Source organism: Globicephala melas, chromosome 3, assembly GCF_963455315.2.
Source record: "Globicephala melas chromosome 3, mGloMel1.2, whole genome shotgun sequence".
NCBI classification, from domain to species: Eukaryota; Metazoa; Chordata; class Mammalia; order Artiodactyla; family Delphinidae; genus Globicephala; species Globicephala melas.
The window spans coordinates 162,010,091-162,033,410 of NC_083316.1; the positions used below are offsets into that span (position 1 = coordinate 162,010,091).

The window sequence follows — 23,320 nt, forward strand, 5'->3', positions numbered from 1 at the left end:
ATCGGGTCCCCAGGGGGCCTGGCAGGCCTGTGAAGGAAGGGAAAGTGCAAAGTAAGCTGAGGACGGGCTTGATTCATGGGACGTGCCAGCCTCGCCAAGGCTCCTAACCTACTTAGCGAGGGCAGCAGGGCCTGACTCCCAGAGGAAGATGGCTCGCGTGGGGGCTGATGGGGGTAGAGGAAGGAGCTGGGGAAGGAGGCGCTGACACCAGTCCGGCCTCTGTTATGCCCTGGCCTGCTGGTGCCTTGGTTTCCCCTCTCAACCACGGCACACGTTCATTCCTGCATGGCAGGACTTAAGGGGAACATGAGCACAGAAGGTGTTTGATAAATGGTGACAGTTGAGGGAAGCAGCGGGAGATCTAGTGGGGGCAGAATTGGAATTCTGCCGTGTGACCCTGGACAGGTCACTAAGCCTCCCTGAGCCTCAGTTTCCTCATCTGTACAATGGGGATACCCCAAGCACCTGGGGTTGTGCCTGGGACACGGCAAGTGCTCAACTGACAGGGGCTGTTAGCAGACCTTGGGCCCCCAAACGGAGAGCTTTTTAGCTCTCCCCAAAGCTCAAAGTTTAGGAGGTGCCTCTGAGTCAAAATAATCCTTTCTTTCAAAGCTTCGCATCAAAACAAAAAGGTCCATGTGGTGAGACCTGACTGCAGAGGAGATGCCTCCGGGGCACCCTCTGTCTCAGTACCCCCCACATTCCATGCAGAGCTTGTACACCTCCACATCCTGCCAGACTCACTCCCCCCACCAGGGATTCCGGCGCTTTTCAGCCCCTCTCGGCCACCTCTTCCCCACCAGGCACACAGAACCACAGTCGCAAGGAACATCCTTCCTCAAGAAGAGAATCAGAGCTTCCCCTCCCAACCAGTGGCCACAAGGGCTGTGCCCAGGGGTACGCCCAACATTTATTCCACCCTAGCTATCAGCTTTTATGATGCAGGAGAAAGTGGCCCGTGACAGAGTAGCTGGGTTGGATGGAAGGAACCTGCTGGGTGGGACTCACATTGTTCCGCGGTGCGTTGGGCTGCACGGGGTCCTCGGCCGCCAGGGCGATGCTGCTCATGGCAATGACCATGAGGATGCACATCTCAAAGTAGCGCAGGTTCAGGATGTAATGGCACAGGCGGCGAAGGCTGTTGGGGACAGGGAGGCGTGCAGAGGTCCACTCAGACCACAGGCTATTGAGCCCCTTCCTCTGTCATCTCCTTATGTCACCTACCGCTATCTGAGATCTCTAACTTCCAAGGTCCCACACCCAACAGAGTAACAAGCTCCTTCATCTGGGGACCCTCCTGGGGCAGGGGAGCCCTCAGCGAGGGAAGATATCCCCATCTCTGTTTATAAGTTCCCATCACTTCCAAACCACCCTCTTGGAACATCTTAACTCACAGGCTGGGTTGAAGAAATATTGTCCTTGATTCTGTAGGAGATGAAAAGCTTTTTATGCATAAAATGTCACATGGTCAAACAAAATTGGGAAATTCTGGGTTAAGTAGATTTCCTTTTTTTTTTTTTTCATTAGTTGAGTGACCTTAGGCAAGTTATTGTACCTCAGTGCCCTCGTCGGTGAAATGACCATAACAACAGTGCCTAGCTCACAAGAATGTGAGGATCAAAAGAGTTAATATAGGCCTGGTATATGGTAGGGGCTCCAAAAAGTTAGTTACCTAAATTATGAATTGCAGGCCTTATCAGAGTCTTTAATATGCTAATGAGATAATAATGAAATAATTAACCTCAAGTGGAGCTAATAATGATAAATATGTCATGAGATTGTATGAATGGCTGCAGGGCTGAGTGGCTAAGAACAAGGATGCTGGAGTCGAGTCTGTCTGGGCTCTCCCACTTGCTTGCTGTGTGACTTCGGGCAGGTGACTTCATCTGTCTGGACCTCAGTTTCTTCATCTGTCCAATGGGGATAAGCAAAGTACCAACCCCTATAGGGTTATTATGAGAAAATTTTTTTATTTGTAAAGTATTCAGAAGAGGGCCTGGTGCTAAGTGCCACATAAGAATTTCTTTATTAAAATAGATAATGTCCACCACATAAAAAAGTAAATGCACAGGGTGAGCTCCAAGGGGCAGGTTAGAGAAAGCAGTTTCCTCTGCAGCTTATTTGACATGATTCTCCTTTACCAAGAAGCATTTTGAGGGACCAGGGTTTCAAAAAATACCCTTTGGAAAAATGCAATTCTAAAACAACCTCTGAGCCACCAAGACAAACATGCGATAAATTTCTCCCCTAAATAATCCAGCCTCCTCAAGGATGCCCAAGACAGAGGGCCATGAACTCAGAGATCATCTACCCAAAATCCAAATCCTTGTAGAGCAGAGCTCAGGGACCAGGGCTGCCATGTACAATTGTACAGGTTGTGCACTGCACAAGGAAGCCATTTCTAAGGGACACCTCTCACATCACAGACAGTGTAGATATTTATGACAGTGGTTTTTAGTTGGTGGCAGGAGGGGGTCTTTTCCAACAAAATCAGTACTTTACGATAAGTTTCTATCTTATATGACTTAAGAAAGGGACATCATTTTTTTAATTTGCTCAAAGGTCTCCTATGGACTAATGGTCTTAGAGGCAACTCTCCCCCACTACCCTTTGTCTGGGTCTGCCCTCTGTCCTGACTTCCACTGCCCCAGTGGGAGCCCTGGGCCCCCTGCCCTGGCTGTGGGTCATACTCACGGGTTGGTCGTAGAGAGGATAAACATGGAGCTGTAGGGGGGCATGGGCTTGGGGCCGTCTTCCCCGGGGTCGTCTTCCTCCTCCTCTTTCTTCTCTTCCTCCTTTTTTGGCAGTGGGTCTGGGTTGGCGTTTTTGTTCACTGTTGGGACAAGAACCAACACAGGGCTCCCTCCACGATTTCCCACAAACCTCTGGTCTCCTGCCTGCTCTCCAGAGCAGGCAATAAGCAGCTGACACAAAGCGCCTACTATGTGCCAGGCACCCTGTTATGCCATTTAATCCTCACCTGACCCTATGAGGTTGGCACTTTATGATCCCCACTTTACAGATGAGGAAACTGAGGCACAGAGAGGTGAAGTGGCTTGCCTGAGGTCACATGGCTGGGATGTGGCAAAGCTGGGATTTGAACCCGGGTAGCCTGGCCCCAGAGTGCTTGCTCTCAACCACTCTACAGCCTTGAGTCTGCTGGGACCCTCACGGGAAACTAACATAGACCTACCCCCCAGCCTATGATGACCTTTCTATTGTCACTTGGAGGCAGGCGGGGTGAGTACCAAGAGCCCCACTTTACAGACGGGAATACTGAGCCCCTCCCATAGTCAAACTGCAGGGTTTCCCCCCATTAACACCCCTCTCCTGAGTGGGGTGAGGCACCATCCTCCTGAGCATTGATCCGGCAGCCTAGCCACTCTATGGGTCCGTGGACAGGCTGAGCCTTGCTGAGCCTCAGTTTTTTCATCTGTGAAATGGGCACAAGGACAAGATCCGCCTTGTAGGACTGTGGCAAGCATTTATAGAGCAAACTCATGGACAGCTTTTGCATAGAACTGGGCTACCATTATCATCTTAAAAATAATAAGCTCAGGGTAATTTCCGAATTCCTGGTGCTTCTCAGATCTTACAAGGGGGAGTTTGGGGGTGGGAGGCAAAAACAGCCAATCCCTCAAGGTCCTAGACCTGCGCTGTCCAGCATCTGAAACGTGGCTAGTCCAAACTGCGGCATGCAGTGTAAAAACACGCCAGATTTCCAAGACTGAGCACGAGAAAAAGAATGTAAGGTAGCTCGTTAATAATGTAGAAGGTATTGATGACACATTGACATGTTAACACTCTGGATACAAATCAATAGTATTTTGGGTTAAATACGATTTAACTATTAAAGTTCAATTCACCTATTTCTTCTTTATTTTTAAAATCACTCCTTCCTTCCTTCCTTCTTCCCTCTTCCCTCCCTCCTTTTCTCCTTTCGGCCCTTCTTTCTTTCTTTTAACGTGGCTACTACAAAGTTTAATAAATAAATAAATTAATTATTTTGGCCGCACCACTCGGCTTGTGGGATCTTAGTTCCCCAACCAGGGATCGAATCCGTGCCCCCTGCAGTGGAAGCATGGAGTCCTAACTGCTGGACCGCCAGGGAACTCCCCTAGAAAGTTTAACATTACATAGGCGGCCTGTGTCACGTTTCTTTTGGACAGCGCCGGCCTAAAGAATCATCTGACTCCCCCAGATTTCCATCAGAGGAATCCGTTGACTCCTCAAATATGGGGGCCCCCTGGCTCCCCTGTGGGAATTTGGGATGCAGGAAATGTTGCTAACCTATCGTGTACTTGCCAGGCATCGTATGCATATTATCTCATTTAATTCTCCCAGCAGCCCTGTGGGGGCAGGAACTATGTCTCTACTCATTTTCCAGATGAAGCAACTGAGGCCAGAGAGGTGGAGTCACTGTCCAGAGTCACCCAACGGAGCCTCTGGGGATTGAGCCCAGGAGGCCGGCTCACGTGTGAGATTGGAGCTCATACCTTGGACGACGGTGTGATTGAGGGGGCGCGGGCAGGCCGGGGGGATGTCCACCGTGGTGTGGTCGGGTTTCCTGGCAGTCTTAGCTGAGGTGGTCTGGGTGCTGCTGGGGTTGGTGACGATAAGGCTGTTCTCGGGGGTCTTGGGGGGGCCGGGGTTGGACGGGTTCCCCGGGTTGTTGGGTGTCCGGCGGCTGGAAGCGTTCTGGGGGTTGGCGGCCGTGGCAGGTGGGGCAGGCGCGGGGCTGGGGTCGGTGCTGTTCGCCATCTTGGCCGGGCTCTGGGGCAGGCCGGCGTGGCCGAGGCTGTCGTGGGGACTGGCTGACTCCGCGGTGGCTAGCTTGTTGTTCTTCATGTTGTCAATATCCTCGGCCAGGGGTGGGTCTTGGCGGCCCAGGTCCTGCTGGATCGGTCGGGTGGTGGACAGGTTGGGGCCTGACACGGGGACCCCGGAGCCCTGGTTCTCTCTGTGGCAGGCAGGCCAATGAAAAAGAACCCATAAGTGAGTTAGAACATAGAGGGGATGTCTCCAGATCCTGCCTAAGATTCCACCATTCGAGGTACAAGTTGGCGGTCGAGGGGCCGTGTCCTGAAAACTCTCCGGTGCCTGGTCTGTTCTTGTTACGGATCAAGACCCCGTGGCAGTGTAAGTGCCCACCCTCCCAGGTTTCAGTGTGGTGCTTCTCCTGCCAGGAGGGCTGCTTCCTAAGAGATGAGGCTACTCCTTCATGGAGAAATCAGAAAGGAAAAGAATTTTCTGCCAGAGCCCGCATGTCTCCAACCCAAACCTCCCTGACCCTGCCTATGTGTCTCCCATTAGCTCTGAGGCAGGACAGGGACACACAGTGTTTCCAGGAGTGGCTAACGCAGACACAGGGACACCATCTCTTTAGGGGTGGAATTGCCTCATGGATTTATCTTTTTGTTTTGTTTTTTGGCCACGCCACGTGGCTTGTGGGATCTTAGTTCCCTGACCAGGGATTGAACCCCGGCCCTCGGCAGTGAAAGCGTGGAGTCCTAACCACTGGACCGCCAGGGAACTCCCTGCCTCATGGTTTTAAATGCTTGTAGTAAGGATGCCCCTTCCCAATATTCCAGTTAGGGAAAGCAGGTCTTATACGTACATTAACATAATAAAAAATAACAATAGAAATAATAACAGCAGACATTTCAGTAACACACTTGCCTTGTAATAACCCCTTCGTCCTTAGCCCTAAGAGGGATAATTACTAGCACCGTTTTACAGATGAGAAAACTGAAGCTCAGAGAGGTTAAGTCTCTTGCCAAGGCTACGCAGCCAGTAAATGAACAAGGTAATTTCTCACAGGGATACAAGTGTGGTGGGCAAAGCATTCCAGGCAGGGGGAACAGCCAGTGCAAAGGCCATGAGGTGGGGATAAGCTTGTTGAGTTTCAGGTGGCTGGTATGGCTGAAGGTGGAGAGTGGGAAAGATGAGGTGGGTAGGGGTTTGGTGCCTCAGTGACTCAAATAATTACCACCATGCAGATGGACATGAGGAGAAAAGAGTCTGAGTGCTCAATGCATTTGGAGGAGAGGAAAAAGTTAAAGGTCCTTGCTTAGCTTTTCCGACCTCAATGCCCACTGAAACATCAGCTCCGCAAGGCAAGGGGTTTATTTTTGTCTGTCTTGTTCACAGCTGTGATTTCAGTGCCCAGAACAGGGCCTGGCACATGGTAAATGCCTGGTCACTTCTTTTTTTTTTTTTTTTTTTTTTTTTTGCGGTACGCGGGCCTCTCACTGCTGTGGCCTCTCCCGCTGCGGAGCACAGGCTCCGGACGCGCAGGCTCAGCGGCCATGGCTCACGGGCCCAGCCGCTCCGCGGCACGTGGGATCCTCCCGGACCGGGGCACGAACCCGCGTCCCCTGCATTGGCAGGCGGACTCTCAACCACTGCGCCACCAGGGAAGCCCACCTGGTCACTTCTTGTCAAATGATAAATGAGTGCCCCCATTTTTCAGATAAGGACACTGAGGCCCAGGAGAAGTCGCACAGGCCTAGACTTGCCATCAACCCCTGCCTTCTCCCATCTGCACACTCACCGCCAGCTTGTCAGAGACCCCCAGGAGCCCTGGCTCTGGTGAGGGTGGCTACAGGCCCTGCTCACTCTATGTCTTTGGCTGGTTCCAGCTCTGCCTGCCTGGGCATGGATCTGTGTGGACCTGACGCCCAGTTTGTTCTGTTTGCCTTCAGACACCCCTTCTGGACCCTCAATCTTCGGATAAGAGGCTCCATTCTTCCCCCATCCCTGGGCACTGGCCCTGGCAAAGTCTGTTTCCCGGAAACACCAGGACATCTGTAGTTCATAATCTCAACGACTCCTCTCTCCAGAGGGTTCTGCAGTCCAAGACTTACCCCTCTGGTTCTTCTTAAAGGCACCCCCCCAATTCTGTATCCCATACCCTCCACACCTCCTCATAAGAGCTCACACATACCGAGTACTTGCTGTGTGCCAGCCTTGACACGTCAGCTCATCTAATCCTTAGAATAACCACAGGGAGTGGGTAGTACTGTTATTCCCTTTTTATAGATGAGGAAACCAAGGCCCAGAAACGAAGGGCCTTGCCCAAGGCCACACAGTCAGTTGCTGGCAGAGGCAGCTTGGACCCAGACCACATGGCTCCAGCACCCATACTACCCCCCACCTGACGCTGCAGCTCTCTTACTAAGCAGTTGGAGATCTCCCAGGAGGCTCAGCCCACAGCTGCTGGGTGCAGGGAACCCTTGGCACTCACTGTAACCTCCAATAGTGTGAGCCAGCCTCTCTTCTATTTTAACTCATTAACTTCTGGGACAATCTTATGAGGCCTGAATTGTTACTGCTCCCATTACACAGAGGAGGAAACTGAGGCCCGGAGAGGGTGAGTTAGGCATACTAGAAAATGGTTTAGTGGGACTTTCCTGGGGGTGCAGTGGATAAGACTCCACAGTCCCAATGCAGGGGGCCTGGGTTCAATTCCTGGTCAGGGAACTAGATCCCACACGCATGCCGCAACTAAGAGTTTGCATGCCATAAAAAAGGAACCCGTGAGCCACAACTAAGGAGCCCACCTGCCGCAACTAAGGAGCCCACGTGCCACAACTAAGGAGCCTCCCTGCTGGAACCAAATAAATAAATAAATAAATAAATAAATAAAAATTAAAAAAAGAAAATGGCTTTGTCAGGCTGTTGCCAACACACACTCACTCAAGGGACCAGAAGTGAGCAAAAGACAGCCCTCAGCTTGTATCCATTCATCGAACACCCAGGAGATTAGGTACAATAGCAGGAACCAAAGCCTCTGGACAGCATAGACTTGCTTCCTGAGGCCCAATCTGTAACCCTAAATCTACCTAACACTTAAAAATTTAAAATAAGCTGGCCTCTGTAAATCAACTATACTTCAAATAAAAAATAATAATAATTAAAAAAAAAGAGAAAAAGCTGGCCTCCCCTGGAGGCCCTTCCACTGGCTAAGTCACCAGTACCCTCTTTCTTGTTTTATTTTTGCATTTTAACTTGCAAAAGTCCATGGTGTTTTTAGCAAGCAGAAGAGAGATGAGGTAATTTATTTTCAGGCTTGCGTCCCTGAGGCCGCAGAGGGAGAAGGGCAGGTCCAGGCAAATGCCTCACTTCTCAGTCATGTGAGCAGGTCCTAGATTGACAGACTGACCTGGGTTTGAGTCCCACCAATGCCACTTACTAGCCGTGGGATCCTCTGTAGCTTGATTAACCTCCCCGAGCCTCAGTTTCCTCATCTTTATTTATTTATTTTTTAAATCTTAGTAGAGTTTGTTCAATTTTAAAAAAAAATATTGATTTATTTGTTTGGTTGCACCAGGTCTTAGTTGCAGCAGGCAGGCTCACTTAGTTGCAGCTCGCAGTCTCCTTAGTTGTGGCATGTGAACTCTTAGTTGTAGCATGCATGTGGGCATCTAGCTCCCTGACCAGGGATTGAACCCAGGCCCCCTGCATTGGGAATGTGGAGTCTTATCCACTGCGCCACCAGGGAAGTCCCAGTTTCCTCATCTTTGAATTGGGGATAATAGTAGTAGAACCTTCTCTATAACATAGAGACTAAAGTGAAGATCCTGGAACTTATTTGCTATGTGACCACCGGTGATTTACTCAGCCTGTTTCTCAGCCATAACATGGGGATGATAACCTCGCTGAGTTCCTGTGAAGAATGAATGTGTGAATGAGCTGAGAGCTAGAGCATTGCTCGCAGGCCTGGAAACCTAATGGAATTTGCTCTGTTGGATTTAGAACTTGCTGGGGACCAGAGACGTTTTATTCCTTCCAATTTCCCCCTTTTGGAATAGGAATGTCTATTTTTGTGCTTGTCCCACCTTTGTGTTTTGGAAGCAGATAATTTGTTTTCTAGTTTTCAGGTCCACAGATGGAAGAAAATTTTGCCCCCAAATGGATCATACCTAGAGTCTTACCAGTACTGGAGTGAGATGATGAGATTTGGAATTTTTGAGCTGATGATGGGGTAAGACTTCTGGGGATGCTGAGATGGGGTGAATGTATTTTGCTCATGTACCTCAGATGAAAACCTGGCTGGGAATATTTTCTCATCATTTTGTCTATTCTTTTAAGTAGAGCTCTACCAAAAAGCAGGCTCAGCGAAGTTATCATTTCAAAGAGAATCTGAATCTTTGGGTCACCATCTAGAGAGACTGTACTAAATAACACAGCAGTTGAGATCACGGCGTACGTTTTGTTAGAGGGACAGCCTCACACGTGGACCGAGAGCCCCTTGTTCGGATGGAAAGGGGATCTGAGGGTCTCTGCTTTGTCTTGCTTTTGTTTCTTCTGCTGGCTCTGTTTGCAGCGGAGTTTTAACAAGCTCAGCCTGCAGAGGCCTAGCGTCCATCTCCAGGAAGTTTTATTTCCAAGTGTCTCCAAGGAGAACTCAAAAGCGGCAGAAAACTTTGAAGTCAGGCCCCCTTCCCCCTTCCCTCTTGGGGATCTGCCATCATCTGCCCGGAATAGGCAGTTGATTGCGTAATGCCTGTCCTGCACTGCATCCCTTTGCCAGCTAATCACTTCAGCATCCCTCTGCCAAGGGCTACGGACATCTTGCCTGGGGCATGCTCAGGTCCCTCAATTCAGAGGATGCTGCTTGTGTCCCCACTATCCTTAGGACCTGCACATATTAACTCATTTAATCCCCACAACAATCACCATCTGAGGTGCTATTAGGATCAGGCCCATTTTACAGATGAGGAAGGTGATGCCCAGAGAGGCAAAGGCACTTGCCCGTTGTTATCCAGCTGGGAAAGGGCTGCGTTGGACTCTGGCCCTAGAGATCTTAAGCTACAGCACCACTCAGTGAAGAAAATGGGGCAATGGATGAGTTGGTGTGCATGGAATGGAGGTGCTGAGACTGGCTAAGGCAAATTGGGGGTGCTGTAAGAATCAGGGTATTAAAGGATGAAGCCTCTCCTCTCCACCCCTTGCTGGATAAACTGTGAGGCTCAGAAGTCCAGCATCTCTCTGATTGATCCTTTTGGGGAGTAGGTTGTCTTGGTGATGGGAGCATGTGGAACTAGTATGCAAATAGCCGAGATATTAATTCTAGGGTGGTGCAGGCCCTGCAGATCTCCTCAGTCAAACCTAGCAGGAGGCACTGCCCAGCTATCAGGGAGTGGTGGATGCCCTGCAACCCACAGATTTTTACTGGGAGTCAGAGAAATCTTCATCCTCACTTTGGTGCCCCTGGGGTGACACTGGGCTCAGCCACCTGGTGTGGGAGATCAGGGGTTAGCGACTGTTTAACGATACAAAACAAAGTGTGCTCCACCCCCTTTTTCCTGGGGTGAGCCAGTGAAAGCTTCGGGGGTGGGGGACACGTAAACCTAGGAAAACTGAAGCGGAAGAGATTAAGGCAGAAATGGTGGGGGAAGACAGGGGAAATAGAAAGAAAACAATTATATTTAGTATCAATGGTCTGGAGAATCAAAACACAGAGTGTGTCTAGGGAGAGGCCTAAGCAAGGACAAGAGGAGAAACGTGCGAGGCAGGCCTGTGAAGGGTCACTGGCTTTGTCATAATACAGAACTGAAATGTCTTTTTAGTATGTTATGTTCTTTTTTTTTTTTTTTTTTGCGTTACACGGGCCTCTCACTGTTGTGGCCTCTCCCGTTGCGGAGCACAGGCTCCGGACGCGCAGGCTCAGCGGCCATGGCTCACGGGCTCAGCTGCTCCGCGGCACGTGGGATCTTCCCGGACCGGGGCACGAACCCGTGTCCCCTGCATCGGCAGGCGGACTCTCAACCACTGCGCCACCAGGGAAGCCCTGACACATCTATTAATAAAGGAGTGAGCAGTACCCTCCTCGTGCAGATTTGGGGGTGGAAGTGGGGAAGGTCCTTTGTTCCTCTGGAGAGGAGGGGGAGCAGGGGCCACCTGTGGAATTCAGGAAAGCTGGGTTCTTACCACACTACTGCTATCAGCTGGCTGGCTGCCCTTGGGGAAATCCCTTTCCCTCTCTGGGCCTCAGTTTCCCCATCTGTAAAAAGAAGGAGCTTGAATGGATAATCCAAAGGCTATGGATCTAAAGTTTTGTTTTCTAGTCTATGATGAAAGTGTCTTAATTGTAATAGTGAAAATAATAATAGTAATAACTAAAACTTATCGAATGCCTATTACTACTGCTACTGTGAAAAATAGTTAACATTTACTGAGTACTGAATGATAATAATATTCATACTAATAATAGCTAATACTGCATACTTATTATAAGTCAGGCACCCTTTAAAGCATTTTGCATGTATTAACTCATTTGAACCTTATACCTACCCTAGGAGGCAGGTAGCATTCTTATTCCCACTTTACAGTTGGAGAAACGGAGGCCCAGAGAGAGGAAGTGACAGGCTACAAGTCACACAGCTGGGAAGTGATGGGGCAGCAGTGTGACCTCTGGCTCCAGAATCCTTGCCCTTCACTACCAGGCTGAGCTGCCTTTCTGCCCCTGTCATCCTTCCTCCTTCAATGATAGGAGTAGATATAATACAAGGATGATAACAACAGTAATATTAGTAGTATTAAAATAATAGCACCAGGAGACTTGCCTGGTGGTCCAGTGGTTAGGATTCCTCACTTCCACTGAGAGGGGTTGGATCCCTGGTCGGGGAACTAAGATCCAGCATGCCACGTGGCATGGCCCCCCCCCCCAAAAATAGCACCAGTGATCCACTGGTTCTTAATTATGGGAGTCCTGTGCTAAACACTTCATTCCACATAAAATCCCTTCAGTGGCCTCCCATTTCCCTGGGAGGGCTCCAGGCTCTGCTGGCCTATTACACTCCCTTCAATTTCTTTGTCTGCCCCTCTCTCCTCACCCTCCAAATGGCAAACTGGCCTTCTGTTTTACCTTAGGGCCTTTACATGCTGTTCTTAGCCTAGAACACTATTCCCTTCTCAGAAACAATGATTTTCAGGGGGCTGTTGTGGAGCTATGTGGAGACCTAACGCCATAATAATTGGGGGCATTGTGGGCATTTAGGAAATGGGAGGCAGGTATATAAGTATCTTACCATGTGCAGGGCAGTCCCACCGAGGAAGAATTATCCTTTCTCCTTCATGACTCTCTAATGTCCCTCACACAGGTGAAAACTCTGCTTGTAATGATCTGAGTCTTTTGTTTCGACCTAACTCTGCTTCATGTATCAGCATAAAGTATTTTTTGCATGTTTTAAATATACATCACATCTTCCCAGAATGCAAGTACTGGACAAATTAAAGGAAGAGCAGACTCTATTCCGTACGGAACTTCACCATTTTGGAACATCTCACCACTGATGGTAACTCCCTCGTGTGATTCGAGTAGCTTGCATCCTGAGTCAGCTGGCATCTGTACCTGTCTCATTCATTGTGATTTTGTGTATAGGTGTCTGCATCAGAATTGCTTCACTCTGTCTTCTAGGGTCTCATTACTCAAAGTGTGGTCCCTGGACCATCACTGGCTCCTTAGAAATGCAGAACCTCAGGCTGCCCCTGAGACCTACTGAATTAGAATCTGTATTTTCACAAGCTCCCTGGGGATTCGTGCACCCATTCAATTTTGAGAAGTGCTAGCTTAGTGCATATGGCATGTAACAGAAGCATTTAAACACATCATTAAAAATTAATATGGGGCTTCCCTGGTGGTGCAGTGGTTAAGAATCCGCCTGCCAATGCAGGGGACACGGGTTCGAGCCCTGGTCCGGGAAGATCCCACATGCCATGGAGCAACTAAGCCCGTGCGCCACAACTACTGAGCCTGTGCTCTAGTGCCCGCGAGCCACAACTACTGAGCCCGTGTGCCACAACTACTGAAGCCTGCGTGCCTACAGCCCATGCTCTGCAACAAGAGAAGCCACCACAATGAGAAGCCCAAGGACGGCAATGAAGAGCAGCCCCCGCTCGCTGCAACTAGAGAAAGCCCGCATACAGCAACGAAGACCCAATGCAGCCAAAAAAAAAAAAATAATAAAATAAATAAAATCCTAAAAAAAATTTTAAAAAAATAATAAAAAATAAAATAACTTAAAAAAAGACCCAATGCAGCCAAAAATTAAAAAAAAAATTAATATGGTGCTGATGCATGTAAATGTAATCATTATGTTGTACACCTTACACTTATACCGTGCTGCCCGTCGATTATACCTCAATAAAAGTGGAAGAAAAAAAAAGAATACCTAATGCCCAAAAAAGAAAACACAAAAAACTTACAAGAGGGTTTTTTTAAAAAAAGAAAAAAAAAAAAATCAAAAGGATGCCCTAGTGGCGGGTGATATATAATAAAAGAAGAATAAGAGATCAACTATACTCCAATAAAAATTAAAGAAAAAAGAAGAAGACTAAGAGGACGTTAATTAGTGAAAGAACGCATGTAAGTTGTTTGGGCTCCTAAATACAATCACCGCAGGATTTCCTAAGGAGTGTTACAAAATATTGTTATGGAGAACAGGGTGTCATTTCTGATTGGGTGAGGTGCTGGCCTGGAAGATGCGGCCCAAAGCCTTGAACGCCGCTCTTCATTCAGTTCTGAGGGCCCAGAGTGGCTTTTCAAAACCCCCAGGAATAGCATCAGGTGAAGAATGATTGACTCGATGACAGCTAAAAAGGGTCTAAATTTCCCAAGCACTTACTATGTGTCAGCTGCTCTTTCAGGCCCTTTGCATATATTACATCATTTAATTCGAGCAATGACCAAATTAGACCCCACTATCTCCATTTTACAGATTGTGAAAACTGAGGCCCAGAGACATGAGGTCCCTGCCGAAGGCCACACAGCAAGCACATGGAAGAGCTGTATAATTCTGGGGGAAAGTTCTCGTAGAGTTTCCCTGAGACGTACAAGGGCTTGATAGTTTGCTGCTGCTGGCGCCAGATGACCTGGGTTCAAGGCCACTTATTAGATGTGTTACCTTGGGCAAGTCAGCTCCAACTCTTAGCTTCCCCATCTGTGAAACGGGGTCATGACAATGAGGGGACTGTCAAGAAGCTTAAATAAGTGGCTCAGGAGGGTACCAGGTATCCAGCAGGTGCCACTTTGCCTCATCTTATCATTTCTACTATTGTCATCGCTTCCACTTACTTCCTCCTCCGGTGCCTGCGTTCCTTGTCCTCCCTGCGTGCGTCCCCGTCGTAGGCGGGCGGAGGGCCAAGCCGGTGCCGCCTCCTCCGCTCGCCGCCGTCTGGGCCCTCGCCTTCGCCGCCCCGGGCCGGCCGGCTGCCCTCACGGTGCCGGGACCTCCGATCGGCCTTGTCCTCTGGGCCCTCGTCGCCCGGCCTGCGGTGCGCCCGGTGCCTGCGGGGCTCCCCGTCGGCCCCAGTGCGCGGGGACCCGCTGCGGCTTTCCCGGCTGCACCCCTGCCGGTGGGCGTGCCTCCGGTGCGGGTCGCAGACTTTGCCCCGCTCCACCTCGCCCTCCCAGAACCCCGGCTGTTCCAGGCCGCCCTCCCGGGCGTGGTGGTCCGACTCGCGGCCGTAAGGCCCCTCCCGGCTCAGCTCGGCCTCCTGGCTGCCCGCCCAGGGCCTCCGGGTGTCCAGGCCCACGGAGCCGCAGGGGTCCCGGGCCCGGTCGTGGTAGCGGGCCTGTTTTCTCAGGAGGTCCTCGGCTCGCTGCTGCCCGAGGCGCTGGTCCACCGTGGGCTCGGCCGCCCGGCTCTTATTGGTGTTGTTGTTGCGGTTCTCCTGGGGATCGACCACCAGCGGCCGGTCCAGGTGGGTCTTCATGTCGGGCCGTAGGTGCCGGGCGTAGGAGGCTTTCCAGCGCTCGTCCGGGTCCATCTCGTTGTACAGCGCCTCCCGGCTGGCCAGCAGGTTCTGCTTCCGCATCTCGCTTGTCCGCTGCTCCCACACGGACTTGGCGGGCTTCTGGTTCTTCTGTTGTTCCTTCCTGCAACGGAAGGGCGCAGGGGTTAGGGCACTACTGGGCATTGTGGCCTGCATGGACCTCTCGGGCTAACAGGCATCTCAGCCCAGGTGGGCGTCTCGGTCCAGTGGGTATCTCCACCCTGGTGGGTGTCTTGCCCCAGGTGGGCATTTCTGCCCAGGTGGGTACCTTGGCCCAGATGGGCATCTTGACCAAAGTGGGCATCTCTGTCAAGGTGGGTATCATGGCCTGGCTGGGTATCCCTGCCTAACTAGGTGTTTCAACCTGTGTGGAAAACTCAACATGGCCGGATGTCTCGTCCTTACAGGCGTCTTGGCCCAGATGGGTGTCTCGTTCCAGTAAGGTATCCTGGCCTGGCTGGGCATTTCGGTCTAATGGGGGTCTCAGCCCAGGTGTATGTCCCCACTGACCTCTCTATTCCTCTTCAAATTTTAGCACATGGCCTCTGGGGGCTGTCCTGATGTTCAAAATATTTTAACCTCTGAGACAGCCAATCATAATGGACACTGATCTGGAGCAGGTTCTGGAAGCCCCGACATGGGCGCTTGGGAGCTTGGGACAGTGCCTGTCTATCCACTGGCGCAAAACACCAGTGGGGTCATGGCTGGGAGTGCTGGCTGGGCTGAAGCCCTGCCTGGAGCACACAGATGTTTCCAGGGGTTCTATGTGTATTGATAGTTTTATACAGACCATCAACTTCTATAGGCTTGCCTGTCTGAGCATGTACCTTCCTGGGCTCCCCTTCCACAGCCATCTCCTTGCACTCTGAGAAAGAAAGCCCCCTCCCCATTGTCCCATTATGCACCGCCCCACAGTATGCAAAATCCCAGGACTACCCAGCAAAGGTGCAATTCAGAATATCTGTGTTAACGAATCTTTAATCAAGACACCTTAACTCTTACCACCTTAACACCTCTGATCCACCAGCAAATTCTGTCCACTCTGCCTTCATGATCTGTCTAGAATTCAGCTACATCCATGACTTGTTCAGTCACCACCCTGATCCAGCCCCCACTATCTCTTTTGCAGGGAACAATGCAGTCTTCTCCCCTGATAGCATCCAAAGGGTACCTGTGACCACCTGAGTCCCTATCCCTCCTCAGCTCAAGAACCCTCCATGTCTCCCACCTGGCTCAGAGCAAAATTCTAAGTCCTGCCTACAGCCCACAAGGCCCTGCATGATCTGCTCATCACCTCTCTGCCCTCACCTCCCCCCACTCGCCCCCCTCACTCACTCTACTTCAGTCACACTGGCCTCCTTCATGTTCCCTAAACACACCAGGCATGTTCCTGCCTTAGGGCCTTTGTACATGCTGATCCCATTGCCAGCGATGCTCTTCACTCAGACCCTCACAGAGCTCCTCCCTCACCTTCTTCGGGCTTTGTCACCTTCTCAGTGAGACCTTCCCTGACAACTTTACTTAAAATCGTAACTCTCACCACCCCTAGCCCTTCCTATAAACCTCAACCTCTTGTTAACGCTGTATTCCCATCAGCTAGAACAGTGCCTGGCACAGAGTACCTGCTTAATTAATTATTTCTTGAGTGAAAGTGGGTGGGAGGGCAGAAGCACCTCTTCCCAAAGCTCAACCCAGTCAGGGACTGCTCCCTGCCTCCAAATTCTTGACTGGGAGGATGCAGAGGTTGAGGACCCCAGAGAGCATAGCGGTGTTGGGGGCACTTACACAGCTATGGACATGTTGGCTGCAGACAGAGGACTCACTTCTGCCACCTCCTTGGCTTTCTGGAGGGCGAGTTTCTGGTTGGCTGCCTCTTCTTCTTCTTGTTCATCCTAAAAGTCACATGTGATCCCTGTTCACAAAACAGGAACTGGGCCTTGGGGCCTCACCTCTGACCCTATTGTTAACCAGGGGCAACATTTCAGATACTTACAAACAGGTGTGGCCTGGGTGTCAACCAAACAGAGCCGAGGCCCAGTGATTGGAAAGGATGCCCGTCAGTTAAGTATACTGCTATCCCCTTTATGTACAGGCTCTATATCTAGCTCATTATTAACCCTATTTTAACACACAGTCAGAAGAAAAGGAGAAAGACTCCCTTCCCTTCCCACAATGGAAATTTTTCTGTACCCTGTCTCAATGAGCTGGAAATTAATGCAAAGATTTTCCTCTCACTCTAGTTCCTGGGCCATTTAAGCTCTCTGAACCAAGACTTTTAAAGAACACTGACAAGCCCCCACGTGCAGAAAAATCTGGCATCCCACAGCCCATCCCATGCACTGCCAACAGCCTCCAGAAGGGGAATCAGGAGAGGAACTTATATTCTCAGCCAGTTAGGTTCAGAGAGGAGGAGGATGGGGGAAGATGTTTTAAAAATACACACAGAAAAAGACGTTTTGGGGCTTTAAATCCTTCTTCAGCCTTCATGCAGGGCCTCATTCGTAAAACAGAAAAGCCAACAAAGAAAAAGCAAAGAAAAAGCAACAAGAAAGAAAATGGCCAGAGATGAACCCGCCAATAAAAAAGGTCATGCGGTGGCAGGGCACCTCTCCCACCGTGCTGAGATGTCTGGGGCAAGAAGCAACCTTACCACCTCAGTAATGGTCAGATCAGGACACTGTCTGTCAGTGACAACACAGGGGTGGGACCCCGCTGGCCACCGTGCTCTCCCAAGGCCTCCCCCCCTCCTGGCATCACACCCAGCATTTCTCAGAGATGAGTCCCTGGACCACCTGCCTAAGAAACACTGCAAATGCAGATTCCCAGGTCTCCTGAAGAACCTGGGCTGGGCCCTGGAATCTACATTTTCAATAAGCTCCCAGTTGAGTCTGAAACACGCTCAAGTTTAACCAACGTTGCATGTGGTTAGAAGCACAAGTTCTGGACCCATCTGGATTCAAATCTCAGCTCTTTCACTTTCTGCTTACCTTGGACGAGTCTCTTAACTTCTCTGTGCCTCACAATCTTCATCTAAAATTTCAACTCTCCTCGACTTTCCCCACTTCGTTTTTCTCTTTAGCACTTATCACCATCTGACAAGTTTCTTTCTCATCTATCTCTCCCCCTAGAATATCAACGAGGGCAGGGATTTGTCTATTTTGTTCCCTGCCATGTCCCTGCCTCCTAGACCCCATTCACAGTAGATTCTCAGTAAAGGCTTTTCCTTTTTAATTTCAATTTTAATTGATTAGTTTATATTTGGCCACACTGTGGCTTGTGGGATCTTAGTTCCGTGACCAGGGACTGAACCCAGGGCCCTGGCAGTGGGAGTGCCGAGTCCTAACCACTGGACCACCAGGGAATTCCCAAATGCTTTTCAATGAATGACAAAATCTGTAAAAGGGGGATCAGAGAATTTGCCTGCTAGGTTTTCTGTGAGGGTTAAATGAGATAAAAACCTACTGCTACTATATATAAAATAGATAAACAATAAGGTCCTACTGTATAGCACAGGGAACTATAGTCAATATTTTGTAATAAATTATAATGGAAAAAATATGAAAAAGAATTATATATATGTATAACTGAATCACTTTGCTGTACACCAGAAACTAATACAAGATTATAAATCAACTATACGTCAATAAAAAAATTAAAAAAAACCCCAACCACGTCAGGGGCTTAGTGGGGTCCCTGCCACATATTAAATGCCTGAGAAATGCTTGTGGAATAAATGAAGGAAAGAATGAGGGTCTGGAAGACACGTCACAGGAGATGAGCTTTCTCCTTCCCCTTCTCCCACCCTCCTGAGGTATCTCCTCCCCCATGATGGCCCTTGAGGATGGGGTCTTGGAACCTGGATGAGATCATGGCTGGAACAGCCCCTGAAGCACTGACGCCAGCCAGCTCCGTGGTGGTCAGGACTGTGGCTGTGTGCTTGGGGTGGCAGAGACTTCCGTTTCCCCCAGTCGGAACTGGGCCCAGGAAAGTCTCTCTCCCTCCTGCCAAGGCTGGCAGATGGAGGGTTGGCAAAGTCTGCTAGGTTCAGTTCAGTTCCCTGAACATGGCCTGAACACCTCGTGGCACTGGGGATGGGGCTGTGAAGCTGAGGCAGGTCCCAGGCCTGGACCTCCTAGACTGAATGATTCTGCACACATTCTTTTAATGTGATGAGGCTGCTGGCGAAAGGCTTAGGTCAGACGACCGCTAGCTCCTAAGATGCCTTTGTTAAATTGCAAAAAGGTGCCCAGCTTCCTTCGTGCAGTGCACAACCTGTACAACCGTTCCCAGCTGCTCTGCGTGTGGGCTATCCCAGGGGTGTGAGCTGTGTTACTGAAAGCAATATTGCCCCCTCTGTGACTGGCTGAGGTGGACCTGAGTCCCAGGGAGTTGAAGGCTGCCCTACGGGGCATCTGGTACCAGGTTTTGTCCAGATAATCCAATATCACTGACCATGGATGAAAACTGGACTTCTCCTCCATGGATGGTTCTCACCACCCATCCCCCCAATTCCCTTCTGATCTCATTTCCCATACTCTTCTCTCTTTTCTGTTCTTTGAGGGGTCACACCTCTGCTCTTTCAGTTCCTAGATATGTGGTAAGGTCACAACCCTCCGGGCCCCAGTTTTCCCATCTGTGAAATGAGCATAGCAGTAACTCCCTATCTCTTATGCTTTCTGGTGTCTGGCATACAAGAGGGGCAATCACATTTTCCTTGGTTGTTGTTATTTTTATTTTTATCATTACCTGCTCAGCGGGGGCTCAAATGAAAGCCGGCAGGGCGTGTGGGTAGACAACTTAGGTTCTGGAACTTGCCAAGTCTGCGTTCGAATCCTAGCCTTCCCTTTACCAGCTCTGCAAAATGCGGGCTCTAGGTCCAGGTGCCTGCTCATGCCAAGTGACTTACAAAGGCTCCCTCTATCGAGCACTTCCTGTGTGTCAAGAACTGTACTGAGCCCCTGGCATGCATAGCATGATGCTCGAAACGGTAGCAGATATTATCCTCCCATCAGAGGCCAGGGATTTTGCCTTTCTGAGCCTCAGTTCCCCCTTCCGCAAAACGGAGATAACAGCAATACCTGGAACCATGAGCACATATACTTCTTTACTGCTACCACTCAGCAATGAAGTCCAGCCAACTCCCAAGCTCACAGGGACACACACTGAACCTCAGGACCTTGTCTGGGTTATTCTCCATCTGTCCCCTCCTTTCGGGTTTAGTGCCTGCTATCCTAGAGGCTGCCGCATTCCTTGGAAGTCCCTTGACACTGCCCACTCCTTACAAATGGGCACTCTGGTGGAGTTTGCCTTCTGTTTCCTGTAGAAACCCTGCTGCCTTAGCCCCCCTCCTTTGCTGTAGAATCCACTTTATTATGGACCGTCTATTTTGGGGGTGGGGGAGGAGGCACTTTCTCCCTGGTACAGTGCATCCAGGGCGTAAGCTCTGACCCTAGCCCCTACCCCCACCTGGCACGGTCCTGATCTGCCATGAGCAGGTGGTAACTTTGCCACAGCAACATTCTCCCACCAACTCCACCTTGGTGAGCTCCTGGGCGTTGGCCAAATTATCCACTGCGATGGCCAAGAACACGTTCAGGAGGGTGTCTGCAAACGTCGGAGTCAGGGAAAGCATCGCCACTTGGACCTTGATATCTGGGACTCCTGAATTCCTCCCCTTGTGCCCCCCAATCTGCTCTCCCTGAGGCCCGGGCACGTCCCCATTTCCCCACACAGAGGATACAGTTCCCAAAGAGCGTCAGCACGATGAAGTAGATGGAGAACACCATGCCACCCTGCACACCCCCCTGAGACTTGATGCCGTCGTACATGACCTCATTCCAGTCTTCGCCCGTCAGGATCTGAAAGGGGAGGGAGAAACACACAGCCAACCCCCTCTCAACCTTGGGCCCCTCGGAGATGCAGCTGTGGAGCCGGAACCTGCCGTGTGGGCCCCTCCTTGGCCCTTGTCTCTGGGCGGGGAGGGTCTCATCTGTTTGCAAGAGGAAAGGGCTGTTCCTGCATTGAGGGGCTCTCAGCCTGTTCTAGGAAAAAGTGACCCTGCAGGAGTCACAATCTTTCTGTAACTCCATCTTCCCTGATGTGATAAGGGGATTTTGCTATAGGCTGAGTTGTACTCCCTAAATTCATATGTTGAAGCTCTAAACGCTTGTGTGATGGTATTTGGAGATGGGAGGGAATTAGGATTAGATGAAGACATGACAGTGGGGCCCTCATGAGGGGATTAGTGCCTTTATAAGAAAAGACACCAGAGAACTTGGTCTCTCTCTCTCTCTCTCTCCCTGCCATGTGAGAGAGAAGTGAGAAGGCGGCCGTCTGCAAGCCAGAAAGAGAGTCCTTACCAGGAACCAACCCTGCATGCACCCTGATTGTGGACCTCCAGCCCCCAGAACTGTGAGAAATACATTTCTCTTGCCATATATTCACTGGTACATCTGGACTGCTGTGTCTGGGGGTGGTGATGGTGGTGGTACTGGTGACCAGAGGAAGCCTCAGGTAAAGGGACACAGGTGCTGGCAAACAGAAGTTGTGTAGATGCATATGGGAAGGGCTATGTATGTAGTATCCACACAATTGTTAAAAAATATCCAACTTCCCTCCTTTGTATTATTTCCATGAGGATAAAGTAAATGTGAAAGAACTCCCAAAACATTAATCTGTTAATGCAGGGTTTTTTAGCCTTGGTACTACTGACATTTGGGACTTCCTCCCGTCCTGTGCACTGTAGGGTGTTGACCGGCATCCTTGGCCTCTACCCATTAGATGCCAGTAACATGCCCCCACACCCCCAGCTGTGACAACCCAAAATGTTTTCAGATACTACTAGGTGACCTTGGGGGACAGACTCCCTCTTGGGCAAGAAACCTTGTGCTGAAGATATATAGATGGTGATTACTATTAATAATCATTTATGTGAGGGCTCAGAACTTTATGGATGGCTTCCCTTTCCAAGCCCCTGTCTAGGGGTATCATTTAGAAATTACCTCTCCCCCAGGAGAAGAGAGGAGTGAAGTCACATTTTCCATAAACTCTCTGTCCCCTAAAGAGACAGAACCCACATGGAAAGACTCTGGAAGTCCCAGCTAGGCCAGTTCCAAACCTCAGGGTATGTGCCTACATGGGTACAGAAATTGGTTTGGGGAGACCACCCAGGGTCAATCTGTTTGCCTTGGAATATGGGATCGGGGTGTCTTCCAATCTGGGGGAGGATGGTGTATTATCCATGTCTATTACTTTCTATGTTCTGATGCTTTGACATATGTGGGAGGCCTTGTTGACCCTGGAGGGAGTCAGGACGAGCTAATTCTTAGAGATAGTAACCACCTTGCCTGTGAATGTGCTTTTCAAATGCAAACCAACCAATTCAGAACCCACACTCCCCAACCACCTCCACTACTGGGCTCTTACAATCAGGGCCAACCTTCTCCTGTCAGAATCAGCCCAGGGTCAGGTACCAGACAACTCAGGACAGCTCCAGGGCCTGATGAAATTATTTAAACTAGCCAATCCTAAGCCTGCTTAACGTGCCTTGCCCATTTCTTCCTGTGGAAACCACGATAAAGGCTCCTGCCCACGTTCCCCGCTCCCTCTGTCTCCTGACGAACTCTGGTGCTTCCCTGTATGTCCCTGCATTCATGGGGCTGGCTGAAGGTTGTACCTGAAATACCGTCATTATTGCTGCTGGAAAGGTGTCGAAGTTGGTAGGAGGAGTCCCTTCATCAAAATTAAACCTGCAGAGAGGACACAGACATTTCATGTTGGTCCCACCTCAGGTGTCCTGAGGGCTTGGCTCAGTACCTTGTATCCAGGGCAGTATCTCTGTCCCCTAAAAGGACACCCTGCGTGGTACCCCGGGCCCCGCCCATCTGGGTGAGTGCACTGGGCATCCAGGCCACGAGGAGGGAAGACTGTGTGATGCAGGTGGGCCTGGGTCTCTGGAGGCACTGAGCAAGGTGCCTGGGGCTGGGAGGCCCTGGGCTGGACCCCAGGGAAGCAGACGTCGGAGAATCCGCTGAGCACTCACTGTCCACCAAAGAGTTGCATTCCCAGAAGGGCAAAGACGACGATGAACAGGAAAAGGAGGAACAACAGGCTGATGATGGATTTCATGGAGTTGAGAAGAGAGACGACCAGGTTCCTGAGAGATGCCCAGTACCTGCCAACAGAGGCCAGGGTTTGGGGGGGGGTGGGGGTCAGGTTGGGCCAGGGCGGCAGCAGCTAAGCCCACCTTCCCAACATGGTGGAGGTGACCCCACCCTGGCCCCCACCCCCATTCTCATCGGGATGCCAGGGAACCCCAAAGACTTACTTTGTGACTTTGAAAATACGCAATAACCTGAGGGCTCGTAACACACTGATTCCAAAGGATGTGCCGGGTTTTATGACGGCCCAGATGACCTCAAAGATGCTTCCGATGATGACCTAGAACAGAGGACCCGGTCTCATGTCCAGGCTCCTTGCAAACGTGCCCTGGGTCTGAACCTTGCAGGAACCCGATCCAACTCCCACCCTCAAACAGAAT

General features: G+C 50.4%; 1 protein-coding gene across 12 annotated transcripts in view; it reads right to left on the minus strand.

The window, feature by feature from the left end:
• The window catches only part of CACNA1A (calcium voltage-gated channel subunit alpha1 A), a 345,736-nt gene that overhangs the window by 63,696 nt on the left and 258,720 nt on the right, over positions 1–23,320 (minus strand). For all 12 annotated transcript variants that reach the window (XM_060297032.1, XM_060297031.1, XM_060297037.1 and 9 more), the window contains 10 exons: positions 23,108–23,220; positions 22,823–22,954; positions 22,457–22,529; positions 20,522–20,639; positions 20,318–20,385; positions 16,567–16,673; positions 14,081–14,884; positions 4,497–4,960; positions 2,695–2,833; positions 1,009–1,138 (listed from right to left, as the gene is read on the minus strand). In XM_060297032.1, coding sequence (XP_060153015.1) covers positions 1,009–1,138; positions 2,695–2,833; positions 4,497–4,960; positions 14,081–14,884; positions 16,567–16,673; positions 20,318–20,385; positions 20,522–20,639; positions 22,457–22,529; positions 22,823–22,954; positions 23,108–23,220 — 2,148 coding nt within the window. The remainder of the gene's footprint in view (positions 1–1,008; positions 1,139–2,694; positions 2,834–4,496; positions 4,961–14,080; positions 14,885–16,566; positions 16,674–20,317; positions 20,386–20,521; positions 20,640–22,456; positions 22,530–22,822; positions 22,955–23,107; positions 23,221–23,320) is intronic.